The sequence below is a fragment of the Chrysemys picta genome, chromosome 1 (assembly GCF_011386835.1).
Source record: "Chrysemys picta bellii isolate R12L10 chromosome 1, ASM1138683v2, whole genome shotgun sequence".
Classification (NCBI taxonomy): Eukaryota; Metazoa; Chordata; order Testudines; family Emydidae; genus Chrysemys; species Chrysemys picta.
This window is the reverse complement of record NC_088791.1, coordinates 302,595,238-302,608,698: the sequence shown is the minus strand read 5'-3', so window position 1 is coordinate 302,608,698 and position 13,461 is coordinate 302,595,238. Positions and strand designations below refer to the sequence as shown.

The 13,461-nt window shown below is 44.3% G+C and overlaps 1 protein-coding gene across 23 annotated transcripts in view; it reads right to left on the bottom strand.

Annotated features, from left to right (window-relative positions):
- Positions 1-13,461, bottom strand: part of POSTN (periostin) — a 51,007-nt gene that overhangs the window by 17,487 nt on the left and 20,059 nt on the right. For 15 of the 23 annotated variants that reach the window (XM_065581293.1, XM_005305602.5, XM_065581291.1 and 12 more), the window contains exons 8-16: positions 12,691-12,903; positions 12,308-12,442; positions 11,196-11,344; positions 10,465-10,601; positions 9,127-9,257; positions 5,371-5,501; positions 5,083-5,185; positions 4,195-4,262; positions 2,365-2,410 (exon numbers count right to left, since the gene is read on the bottom strand). In XM_065581293.1, coding sequence (XP_065437365.1) covers positions 2,365-2,410; positions 4,195-4,262; positions 5,083-5,185; positions 5,371-5,501; positions 9,127-9,257; positions 10,465-10,601; positions 11,196-11,344; positions 12,308-12,442; positions 12,691-12,903 — 1,113 coding nt within the window. Of the gene's footprint in view, positions 1-1,219; positions 1,292-2,364; positions 2,411-4,194; positions 4,263-5,082; positions 5,186-5,370; positions 5,502-9,126; positions 9,258-10,464; positions 10,602-11,195; positions 11,345-12,307; positions 12,443-12,690; positions 12,904-13,461 lie in introns of all 23 variants that reach the window. The other 8 variants (XM_008167936.4, XM_005305603.5, XM_024104858.3 and 5 more) reach the window with 1 other exon arrangement.

The following is a 13,461-nucleotide window of genomic DNA, read 5'->3' as shown; positions in this document are numbered from 1 at the left end:
TTTGGTGAATGGCTCTGACCCGTGCATCAGAAAGTACCAACTCATGCCATTTCACATTGTCATTAACTGTGGAATAAGCAAGATCACAACCTTCATGTTGGGAAGAAACCCCCTCAACAACGGATAATAACCTTGATAAAAACTTTACCAGCATTTATTTAATCCTTTCTTTGCTGGGTTTGACTTCAGTAAATTCCCTTCAGAACATTCCAGTGGGACATGGGGGCTTCCAAGTGATGTGCTGGGTGCCTAAGGAAGCAGCGTAACTGTGTTCTGCCTTATGTACCAAGTTCACGAGGCAGCATTTAAATGACTGAAGATTTTTTATTCTTTCATAGAATTTATCCAGTAGGGATGAGAGTCATGAGACTTTCAAGAGTACTCAGTGTTGGCTTCATTCTGCTTCCAATGAACTCAATGGGAGTTTTACCTTGGAGTTCAGTAGTAGCAGAGTTAGGTCAACATTGAATGCTTTTGAAAATCCCTTCCAAGATTTCTATCCCAATTTCTTTGGTCCCACCATCCAGAGGTGCTGACTTCCTCTCTACCCAGGGGTACTCGACCGCCCCTCCACCCAGGCTCGCCCTTCCCCCAAGCCTCCGCTCCCACCATGCCTCTTCCTATCCCTGCCCCACCTCTTCCCCCAAGGCCCCACTGCCTCTTCTCACCCCTGCCCCACCTCTTTCCACCACCTCCCCGGAGTGCTCCCCATCCCCGCTCCTCCCTCACTCCCAGCTGTTCTGTGGTGTGCAGGAGGCACTCGGAGGGAGGGGGCGGAGTTGATCAGTGGGGCCGCCAGCAGACAGGAAGTGCTGGGGGGGAGGAGGGGAGCTTGGCTGTCAGTGGGTGCTAATTACCATTTTTTGTTCAATGTCCCATTTTTAAAAATGTTAACCAAAACACTATCGAAAATTTCAGTTGTTTTTTTTCATTTACTGAAAACCGAGTAACGTTTTTGGTACTTAAAATAACCCAACAAATCTTTGAAACAAGGCACAATTTGGTTTTTTGTTTTAATTAAAATGCAAGTCATTTCCCATGACAAAAATTACTTTAGAAAACAGGCCTTTTAAGAAAGATCTTTTTGTTCAGAAAAGTTTGGCCACTTCTAGTTCTTATCTCTGCTTTTCAAGCAACATGTGGAAACCTGGATTTGTTCTGTTCCAAAATTAATCCTATTACATCAATGTATTTCAAGCTGAAAAGGAGCCAGTTTTACCCTCTTTTCTGGTGATGGGCTGGAGGCTGCCTTCAATCACTTTAATATTTGGCTTCACTTTAAATTTAGATGCTGAAAGTACAGAAAGTGGAATATGAAGCACAGTTACATAAAAGCATCCAAACAAAGTTGTTCCTTTCTTATGATCTCTTTATAGGATGGCTCTTTCAGACTTGGTGTGGCTATAAGGAATCAGGTAAAATCAGTGTGAAGTACTGTATGCAAAAAAGGACTTTTTTTAGAGATCCAGAGTAAGAACCTAGATTAAGCTGTGACATTATACACGTTATGCACGGAAGGAAACTATTCAACAGAAAAATCAACTAAATATATTCATAGGTTTTATTGTTTGTATAGCACCAATAGTGTTCTAGGCTTGGGGATTATAGTGTTGGACTACACAAATATGCCATTTACCTTTGTTTGTATCTCCTGAAAATGTCAGCTCCATGGCAACAGAAGATAAACAATGGAAAGCAGAGACTCCTACAATTCTCTAACATTTTTTTAAAAATTGGAATTTTATATTTTTTTTTCAGGAGACAGCACGGGTGATAGGGAGACAAAAAACAAACAGCATCGACTCATGTCATTCTGAGAACTGAATCTGAACGTCAGCTTATCAGTTCCGAATTCTCTTAAGCCCAATGCAGTGTTCTCTAGATCTAGCTAGAGTCTTAGGCTCCAGTCCTGCAAAGACGTAGGCATGTGCCAAAGTCTAACATGCATAAGCCTTTGCGGCACCAGAGCCTTGGGCTATGGCTACACTAGAGAGCTCACAGGTCAATGCTGTCTCCTGCCACTTCTTTGAAGCAATATGGCTCTGCACTGCCCCTAACACTGGGCTATGGCTGAAAGCTAAACGAGGACTTTTTTCCCCACCACTGTAGCCCGAGGAATTTAAACGGCTTCCTTCCACGATGCTTCCCCATCACAGATGTGAAATATGAAAATACTGCATTGGGTATCATGATAAAGACAAATCTGTGTCTTCGTAGTACCCTTCATCCATACGCCATGAGAATGGCCTAATTTCATAGCGATGACTTTCTTTTTAACTGAAAAATGCTTTTCAAGCTGCAATGGCAACAGTTTTTAAAAGCAATATCACCAAATGTATCTGGAAATATTCCAAATTAACTTACTGAAAAATGTCAGGGGGATCTCTTGGAAGCGGCTGCCACGAATAAACTATAAATAAAGAACAAATCCAGCAAACGTATAAGAACTTTTACAATAAAAACGTACTTTTTAATGCATTAAATACTATATGTACCAGATCCAAAGCGCACTGAGATCATGGGCAAGATCCACATTGAATTTCCTTAGGCATTGGATCAGACCCTATGCCACAGTAGTATTGGAGACATGAGGGTGTGCAAGGCTCTAGCCCCTGGTTGTACAGACCATGAGGGATGTTGGCAGAGGACACACAAGAGTGACAATTGCTACACCCTCTAAAAATTCTACAGCTTAATGCACCATAATGGTCTGCCCATTTCTGCCCACCTCTGTGGAAGGGCCAAACCTCTGAGCTCCCTTCTAGCAGTGCCTCGACCATGCCTCCTTTTGCCCCCCGATTCATGCTGGGGCTGGTGTGTGTGGTGGCAGAGGCGATGGCAGTTCCTTTGCCACTCAAGGTTTCTCCCAGCGAGGCAGAGGCAGATTAAGATTTATTGGGGCCCTGGGCACAAAACATCTGGTCCCCCCACACCCGGGGGGCCCCAGGGTGCCAGAACTGGGCAGGCCAGGTGTGCCATGGCCCCTCCATACTTTTAAAAATGGGAGGGGCATTCCTGCCCACTTTTTAATATGGGTGTAGTGGCTTTGAGCAGGCACAAGGTGGGGGTAGTTTTGGAGGGTAGCAGGGGGGCGTTGCCCCTCCCCAAACAGCAGCCTTGGGCCAGGGGTGACAGGAGGAGCATTGCCGCACGTGGGTGATGTCTTGGGCACAAAGCCCAGGCAACAGAAGGGGCAGCCTGTCACCGGTAGCTGGAGGGACCCAGCAGGGGCAGCCTGGCAGCGGGAACTGGGCTCAGGCACTGAGCGAGCCTGGGCAGAATGTGGCGGCTGCTGAGGCCAGGCCAGTAGCAATGGGCGCTGTGCCAGAAGAGCCCTCCCTGCCCGGCTCCTCACTGCCTGTGACCTTCCCGGGGCTTCCCACAGTGCCTCTCAGCCAGGGCTGGGCCTCCTCTCCTGCAGAGTGTGTCTGCAGGTCCCAGGGAGAGGGCAGGATGCCCGACCAGAGCCCCCGTCCCTGGGTCCCACTCACAGTGGGGTGCCCTGGGGATGGGAACACGGGTCAGGGGCTGCTCATGGGCACCCTGGCCCTTGTCTAGGGCAGGCGGAGGGTCCGGGGCTCCCCATGGTGGCCCTGGCTCCCTGGGAGTCTCTTACCATGGCCCAGCTTTGGCTTCTGTCCTGGCCAGTGGGTAGGGTTCTGGGGGAAAAAGGAGAAGAGGGGGCGGGGCCACAGTTCCAGTGTAGGAGCCCCCCCACACTTCTACCCAGGTTCTGGAGCTCCTGGGGAGGGGGGGCATCTTGGCCAGGGCCCCTGGGCATGAGCCCCATAGGCCCAGGCATTAATTTACTATTGCAGAGAGGGGAATCCTCATTTTAGAGCCATCTGGCTTTAGAACTGGTTTATGCTGCTGGAGGGGTGGAATATAACCACAACAGGAATCTGAATCTGGTCCAGAGTGTGTCAGAGACTTCAGTGTGTTCAAATGTACTGTAACCAAAGATACTTGGCAGGATATTTGTTTAATCTGGTATTTACGAGTTTCATTTGACAGTGAATATAATGGCTCATGGGATGACTCTATGGAAAGTAGATCCTTGTTCTAGAACAAACAGGGCTCTATCAGTCAGATTAAATGTTGTTCATTGAAGAAATACTGGTGGAGGGAACTCTTCTGTTTGCATATATATATGGCTAAAAGCATAAACAATCAAACCTTTATTTAAAAAAGTACCTTAATTTGAATGTATTTAATCATCTTATTAAGGATGGTGAGCAACTGATCATTTCCAACAGGTACATCTGCAAAAAGGAATGCAAATATTTTGGGAAAAGGAAACAGTTGTAAAGATCTTCCGTTGATCAGCTGCCAAGGACTGCACTGTTCTGAACTGAAGGCATTTCTTGAGGTTCATAATAAGCGTTCAGATTTGAATTTATAATTAAATGACACAATCTGAAGTCCAGTAATGAATAAAAATATGTCAATTTTAAATATATCAATTTTAATAATGGTAAAGGCAGCTTGCTATTAGTAAGACTAGAACCCCTGTGAAGAAACAGTATTCATGTACATCTGACATCTTTAACTGTAATTATTTCCTTCTGACATTGTTCTTAGCAATCTGAAGGGATTTTGATTACCATGGACATGGAGTCCAAATCTCTCTCCTATTGGGTACATAGTCTGTATCATCTTGTATCCGACTATAAGCCTCAGCAGTGTTTAATTTGTGCCAGGGCTTGCCAAAGCTGAGCCCCGGCACTGCTTGGCAGTTCATAGCCCCCACACATCTGGACTTGCTGCATCAGTTTTGAATGTAAAAAAACTTGCTTGAACCCCAGCACCTAATTGCCTGAGCCCTGGCACCTCTTTCATTACAAATTAAGCACTGAGCCTCAGGTATTCTCACAATTAAGAAACTACCACAGCACCAGGCAAGGGTTGTCCAAAACCCGATTCTTATTTGCTTTTCTGCATTGTGTAATTATAAAAGTAGTGATTTTTTTAAAAGACACAAAACAGAGTACTGCTAACTCTTTGCATATGCTTAGACATGTCTGAGAAGAGGTAGATAGAGGTTTTCTATATATTTACTCCCTGCATTAAGCCAATACTCACCTACTGGATACAAGAGTTGATCTATAACATGAATAACACCATTAGTTGCCATGAGATCAGATTCTTTTGATTTCAGTTCATTCACCAGAAGTGTGTCATTTACCTAACAAACAACGAAAAGAGAACTCAAGATACTGAACATGTACGTTTCCAAAAAAGTTTAGTCTTACTACGGTGGTTTATTACTGTTCAAGTACACATCTTTCTGTAATATACACTATTTAATATATGGACCTGATATGCCAATTCCCTATTAGAGGGAGTATCATACGTTTTTTTAGTACTTACTGTTTTCAAGTGCAGTTTGCTTCCTTGGATAGTTTTGAGAATGTTTGTCACACCAGGTTCAAAACCGCTTCCAATGTAAATTCCTTTTGTCAGGTGATAAAGAAGAATAGTCCTGAGAGCGTTTTTGTCCCCTATAAAAATAGCCATTAATTGGTACTGGTTAGTTCATTTGTAAAGATACCAAGGACTCATGGAATGATGCTTGAATAAGATCACTGCTTAGACAGACACACGGCCTGGCGTATTCAAAAGCACATACCATTCTTCCCCTAGGAAGAGGATGAGCGAGAGCATGAACCAGATGTGACCAAATGTTAGTCACATTGCTTAATGAGAAGGCACTAAGAAAAAATACAGTGATGAGGGTGTATTAGAACCTATATAGAATACAACAGAAAAGTGTTCAGCATTTTGCTCCTATTCACTTGCTTTGAAAAATCACAGCTATAAATTCTCCAGTCCTTAAATACTTGTCTGATCTCCTCTTTCTTAAATCTCATAAAAAAGCATCTACCAGACAACAGTGTAATGGTGTCCCAAGCCCACTATGGCTAGAATGAGATCATATTGAACAGTCTGCAGTATATTAAACAAATTCAGAAAGCTAAGCCATTTAAAAAATCCAATGGGATCCAGGCTTTATATGAATTCTCAGAGTGAAAATAATGGCAGAAAATAGGAGAAGTAAATGCTGGGTGAAAAGTTAAGTAGTGAATTAAAGAGAGTGACAATGGACTTAGATTGTTATATGCAGTGTTGCTGTAGCAATGTTGATCCCAGGATATTAGAGAGACAAGGTAGTTGAGTTAATATCTTTTATTGGGCCAACTTCTGTTGGTGAGAGAGACAAGCTTTTGAGCTTAGGCTTGGTCTACTGTAGGAAATTAGGTTGGTATAACTATATTACTCAGGAGTGTGAAAAATCCACACCCCTGAGCAGTGCAATTAAATCAACCTAAACCCTGGGAAAATTCTCCCTTCCACGTAGCTGCTGCCTCCTGGGAAGGTGGATTAACTAAGCTGACAGGCGACCCGCTCCCATCAATAGGTAGCATCTTCACTGAAGTGCTAAAGTGGAGAAGCTGCACTGTTGCAGCATTTTAAGTGTAGACAAGCCCTTATAAAGAGCTCTTCTTCAGATCTGGGAAGTGTACTGAGAATGTGACAGCTAAACACAAGGTAGAACGGATTGTTTAGCATAAGTAGTTAACACAGAAAAATGATAAAAAACAAAACCAGCATCTCACCTTTGGGGATAGGCAATGCGTAGGATGGGTATGTGGGGTCAAGTGCCCCCCCCCAGATTTCTGTTTGGCCTGCGGGGAGCTGAACGGGTGGGACCAGCTGCTTCTCATGAGCTAGGTTGCTGCTCTGTGCAGTGTGGCGGATGCCTGAGAGAGAGTCTGGATGTGGCAGTGGCCCACCCAGCCCCTTTGCTCCCCTCCCATCAGGGCCGTCTCTAGGATTTTTGCCGCCCCAAGCAGAAACAATTTTGGCCGCCCCTCCCCCCCGTTTTTTTCTTACCCCACCCCTCGGGACCTCGGGATCTCCCCCTCCCTCCCAGGCTTGAGAGGGAGGGCGAGCAGCGGCGCGCGAGGGGGCAGCAGCGGAGGTGAGCTAGGGCGGCCAGGGCACATTTTTAGGGGAGGCATTCTGGCGCCGGCCATGCTGCCCCTAAAAATGTGCCACCCCAAGCCCCAGCTTGTTTTGCTGGTGCCTAGAGCCGGCCCTGCCTCCCATGCCCAGCTGCCAGGGATGGGGGGAGGTGGGGCTCTGGCTTGCTCTGCTGCTGTCCCAGGCAGCCAGGCCGGGGCGGAGAACAGAGAGGGTGGAGCGGGGCAGGCCACCACCCCAGTCAGGCTCTCTCTCAGGCAGCTGCTGCACTGCACAGAGTCACCAATCCAGAGAGGCCATTTTCAGCCAGCGTGAGAAGCAGCTCCCTCCCACTCCCCACCTGGGCCCAGCTGCCAGCAGGGAGAATGGCCAAACGTATGGGGGAGGGGAGGCGCAGTGGGAGAAGGACAGCGCCTCCCCCTGCAGGTAAGTCTGGTGGGGCAGAGAGAGCACAGCAGCCCCAGGCTGGGCACAGGGCGGGGAGGTCGCTGGGCAGAGGAGACACGTGGGGTGGTCATATGTCCTTCCCTTTAGATTGTGCCGCCCCAGTATCGAGAGGCACGAGTCGTCTATGCCTTGGATCAACACTTTTCACGAAGTGATCACTGTATATATGACATTTAAGTCCTCATCCTCAAAGGAAACCTGCACAACACCTTCAAAAGATGAGCCCGGGAGCTTAAATTCATAACGTTGCTAGATTCCAATGGACTGAACTGAGACACTGGATTTAAGGCTTATTACAACAATCTATAACCCACGTAACCTCCCTCCTACCCACCAGCTTTTTTTCCCTTCCTCCCTATGACTGGAGAGGTGTTAATCGGCCACTTAACCTTGAATGGTCCCTTGCAAGATGTGTTAACTGCTTATGCTAAACAATCTGTGTAGCCAGAAAGCTCCTCTCTCTCACCAACAGAAGTGGGTCCAATAAAAAGATAATACTTCACCCACTTTATCTCTCTAATGAATTTAGAGGGACATGACAAAGTAGATTTGTTCCTGTGGAATAGTTCAGCCTTTGAGGCAAATAATAATAAGTTATTGTGTAGCTCTTAACTGAAGCAATTGGATGAGTAAGTGACTGAATGATTGGAGATGTAGGATGGGGTGTAATTGATTGACACAGCTTTACACTATGGCTCTGATCTTTATTCTTTTCACTCATTAAAGATCCTCTAGAACTTTCCATAGGATATGAGATATTAACCTTGGTATCATTGCTGAATTCCAGTATGTAAAGTGAGGGGACTGGACCTGTTTCTGGCCTTTGCCCAGGGAGGTACAAAGTGGTCAAAGTCTTTGTACCCTGCCACAATGCACCCGACTGCAGTAGTGTTTGAAGTGAGCAGTATACATCCCTTGTGGGGTTTAAAAAAGCTACTTTAAGTGCCATGAGAGCCTTGTTTGAAAGTTGTTATATAAATGCAAAGTATTGTGGTATAAGTAGCAAAAGTAGCAAGGATCCAGTGAAGATATACTTTTCTAATAGCAGGGTGAGGGCAGAGATGGCTGTGCTGGAGACAGGGGAAGAGAAAGGAAAGAAAAGGAGGGATGCCAGCTTATAAACTCTGATCCCGTTGCCTGGGGGCAGGGCCGGCTCTGTTTTTTTTTGCCGCCCAGGCAAAAAAGCCTCCCGCCGCCCCCTCGGCGGGAAGCGCGGCAGGGGAGGGCGGCGAGCCCAGCTGGGGCCCCGCTCTCCTGGCCGGAGCGCCGCAGGGAGGGCGGCGAGCCCGGCCGGGGCCCCGCTCTCCCTGACCCGCGGGAGCGCCGGGAGGAGGGCGGAGAGCCCGGCCGCGGGCCTGCTCTCCCTGGCCGGCCAGAGCGCCGGGGGGGAGGGCTGCGAGCCCGGTCGCGGGTCCGCTCTCCCCAGCCAGCCGGAGCGCCACCCCCCTCCAGGTGCCGCCCCAAGCACATGCTTGGTAGGCTGGTGCCTGGAGCCGGCCTGCCTGGGGTACACAGAGTTCCTTGCAGGGACAGGGTCTTTGGTGGATCCTAGGAGTATGAAGCACGCAGATTTCAGGCACATTAAACATTTAGGGTGAAATCCTGCCCCACTGAAGTCATTGGGATCTTTCCCATAGACTTCAGTGGGATTTCACCCCTAGTTAATTACATTTCTAATATTCTTGTGCTACTTACTTCTCAGTATTTCCTTTTCCTCATCCGTCAAGCCTTTAAAGGCCTCATTAGTTGGGACAAACAAAGTCCATTCTCCAGGTTGTGATAGAACATCATCTAAATCGGCTTCTTTCACCAGATTAAGGAATATGCTAATCAGGAAAAAAAGCACACATTAAGTTATGGTCCAGTTCCTAAAGACTTGTTTACACAAGGAATTTTGAAGGCAACATCAGCACACAAAAGTTTGCTTAATTAGTTCCTGTCACTTCTAAGCATGTGTGTAGTATCTTACTCTGCAATTATTCCCAATGATTTCAAGGACGAGGGAGAATGGAGGAGGTGGTGAGTCATTGAATGTGTCAAGAGCAATGGCTAGACTGAAGAGGAAGGGAGTAGAGGAAGAGGAGGATGTTGGTGACCTTGATACAAGTAATATTCATGGAGTGGAGCAGTCAGAAATGAGATTGCACAGAATCCAGTGTAGAAGTAGAAGGAGAGGAAGACTGTATGCTCCCGGGGCAGTAGATAAAAGGGAAGAGGGAGATAATAGTAAGATAAGTGAGTTCAAGGGAGTAGTACTTCATTAAATGGGATACTAGAGTATGTACTCAGGCTACCCTGTGTACAGACAAGTTGTGTACAGGGATTAGGGTTTGAGAAAAATTAAGGCCCCAGGCTATAGCCACACTTACTCATGAGAAGTAGTCCTATTGAAATCACTCTAGACACATCCTCTCTGCTCCCCTACTGTCCCAGCCCCTGTGAACATCTTGCCAGTAGCTGAGCATGCGTGGCCATGTAAAGCTATTATACCAGCCCTACACTGTCTGGTGCTGGAGGACTTACCAGCAGGGAATGAGGACTGGGTTCTGGACCTTATTGTCACTGGAATGGCATGAAAGAGCTAGACTGCTGCCCAGAATGGGAGCCTATAGCTTCACTGTACCATTCTGGTATTATAAAATATACCTGCATGGAAAATGGAGAAAGAAATCCATTTCCCCCCCCTACCATTTTTTGTCAAAATTTAATTTTTCAGAGCAGCTCTACTCTATATTGATCGAGGGCTGGTCTAGACTACAAAGTTAGATCAGTTTAACTACATTGCTCAGGGCTGTGAAAAATGTCACGTGCTGAAAGACGTAATTAAGCTGACCTAAGCCCCGGTATAGAAACCACTAGGTCAATGGAAGAATTCTTTCATTGACCTAACTACCACCTCTCACAGAGGTGGATTGACTACAGTGACCAAAGAACCCATCACTATAGTATGTGCTGTGCCGCTGTAGCATTTCTTGTGTAGACATAACCACAGTCCATTGAGAGATTTCTATGCTATGAAAACCTTTTGCTTACGTAAAGCGCTTATCATTCTTCAACACTTCACGCAGTGACTTTTCGGCTGGTTTGATGATCTGTCTGAAAATGTGAATAACACCATTCCTTCCCTCTTTGCTTCCTCTTACCATGCATGAATTTTCAATACATACAGCCTGATATAAAAGAAAAAACAAGACAAACCACCCGACATTATAGTCACAGCAACCATGCCACAGCCATGGCAACATTAGTGAAGCATATTTTTTGTAATCAGCCTGAAACATGAACTCCTCTGTAGCCTCTACAATTTAAAAATACAATTTCTCCAACTTCTCATTGGCAAGTTATTTGTTCCTCCTTTTTCAAATAAAATGTGCAAAAGGAAGCAAACGATGTGGTAAATGAATACGTAAATAGTTTGAAACTTGATTACTTGTGTCACTTGAAAAAATGGTTAGTTGTTCAGAAACTAGAAATTTTTATTATTAATCTCAAGCCAAATTGTTAAGCCATCTTTTAGTTTTCCAATCATTCATCTATTTCAGCCAAAGTTTAATTTAATTTAATTGCATAATATGTCAAAATCAAAGACCTCTCTACTGTACCGTGGTGTGGTAACTGTTGGTAATTTTGACTTTCAATGGTGAGTTCTCTTATAACACCAATAGTATTGTCTTCTCGAGTGAGCTCCATCCTTCTCCAGCTTCAGGCTTTGGATAGATTTTATTAGTCACTGCCCCAGGATTTGGAAATCCTCATTCACTTACTGTGCGGTATACAAAGATTCTGAGTCGTTTTCCTCCCAAGGTCTCCACCTTCTGTCCATTGTAGAGCTCACTGAGTCCAATTTTCACTTTCAAAATGTGGTTTTGCATGATCAGTTTAAGAAGGCGTTGGTCCATCCTCAAAGTGTCATCTACCAAATCATTTAGACAATAATGTATAAATGATTCCTTCATTCAGGTACGGTTCACTGCACACACTATGTTTGAGTATCATGAAAATAGTTGTTCTTTTTGCATTGTTTACATTTTAGATCAATCATTTTAGACTTAATAAAATTGGGAAACGATTCACCGAAATGAAATTAACTCCTTTTTATGATTACAAATGATCTGTAAACAGGCTTCTAATTCTTTAGTAGATATTTGGCAGATGCTTTATGTATAGGCATGTTTTAACCTCTAGATTACTTGTAAAATATTTGTTGTAACTATTGCTTTGAGTATTCACCATTTGTAATTCACTCTGTGTTGTGACATCTAAGTCATATGGAGCTGTTTCTTATCTCTGATTGGATGACTACCAAATCCACAAAGAGCTTTCAGAAGGGCCATGTGGCCACTCCTAGTGCAAATACTAATTCAAATGTGTATTGACACATACATATGTGACACTTTCTCTTTGCTCAAACATCATGGTAAATAAAAATGTGCTTGTGTGAAACTACTTGGACAGTAAATAAAGGGGGTTCTGATGACAACTCAAGTGAATTTAAGGGGATTTATTGTAATATATTATTACATTATTCATCCAGCTCTCCTGCTAAGCATTAGGGTACGTTTTGCATCTTATTTTAACTCTACTTTTCCCATCAAATAAAGAGGTTCTCAATATACTGAATAAAATAAATTGTGTAGGCTTAAGTAAGACTCAAGTGGCACATAGGCCTTCTGCGGTCTCTCTGCATAGTGGTAAATTTTACCCACTGTGCATATTGAAAAGGACAAAGAATCTCTTATTCTCAGTTGTGCCAATTCTTTGCAGTCTTAAAACATAGACTGGGGGAAAAAGTTTGTTTTAGAAAACGATGATGGCAGAAAAGATGCTTTTGACACTATGTCAGAAAGAGGGAATATTCCCCTCCAAGGCTACCTACCTGAGAAAGCAACATTCAGAGGAGCCAGCAGAGTGTATTGTCCCTCTGGCCTTAGAGAAGAAACCAATCCCAGCTGTGCCAAAAGGTCTATGAAGGTGGTCTGCTGGTCATTTGCAAGCTCAATAACTTGCTTGGCTGCAATTGATAGAGGAAAAGATAATTAATTTTAGCCTGTTAATTAGTTTTCTTGATTCAGCCACTGCCCTCCCTACAAATTACAATTCAATACAAGAGGGTTTAGAGGGTTTGGATAAGGTACAGAGGAGGTGTGCACACAGGTCCTCTCAATAAACAGGCTTGTATAGATTCTCAGGTGGAGAATGTCTTGTAGTCAACATTCCTTATCTCTGTGATACATACATGAAACTATGTCAGTTACTCACCAGAGTTAGGAATCAGCACATGGTCAATAAGGTGGATAACACCGTTGCTTGTCACAATGTCTTTGCGGTTTATCATCTTGACTCCATTTATAGTCAGGCTTTCACCATCACAACCTACTTCAATTGTACTCCCTTCCAAGGTCTCATAGACTGCTCCACCCATGATGGCTTCAGAGCATTGAAGAGTGTTTAAAATATGGAACTTCATGAGAGCTATGGAGAAAAGAAGAGACAGGTCCATGTATAGGCACTTGATTGTAACAGGATTGCTTAAAACAATTTAATGCATTGACTGAATTAGTGTTGTTACAATATAACTTTGAATAACTATCTTTATTTCCCATAATTTTTCATACCAAGTTTGAAAAATACAAAATATAATATTATCTTAATGGCTGTACAGATAACTCTTTTTTCTGGTCACTGAAAATAGGGTTATTTGTACAAGAACTCATAAGTGCAGACTGCTATCGCACATTATGGTTAAGATTTTTTTTTAGTGATTCCCATGATATCATCCTAGTCTGTTAATTAGATCTCCAGATGATATAGTTTAATGGTCAGGGGTAAAATTAGGTTGCTGGTGGAACTCAACATATTTTGTATTGGGTATTCAGAACCAAGCCTCAGATTTTATTATTAATGTTCATTATTTGGTTCTAGTCGCTCCCACGGGGTTTTTTGTTTCTCCTTTTTTTTTCTTTTTTATAATGGGAAAAAGCGCACCTCCTGCTAGTGATCCAGTGAGAGGATTTTCTAGCTAGTGGCCTT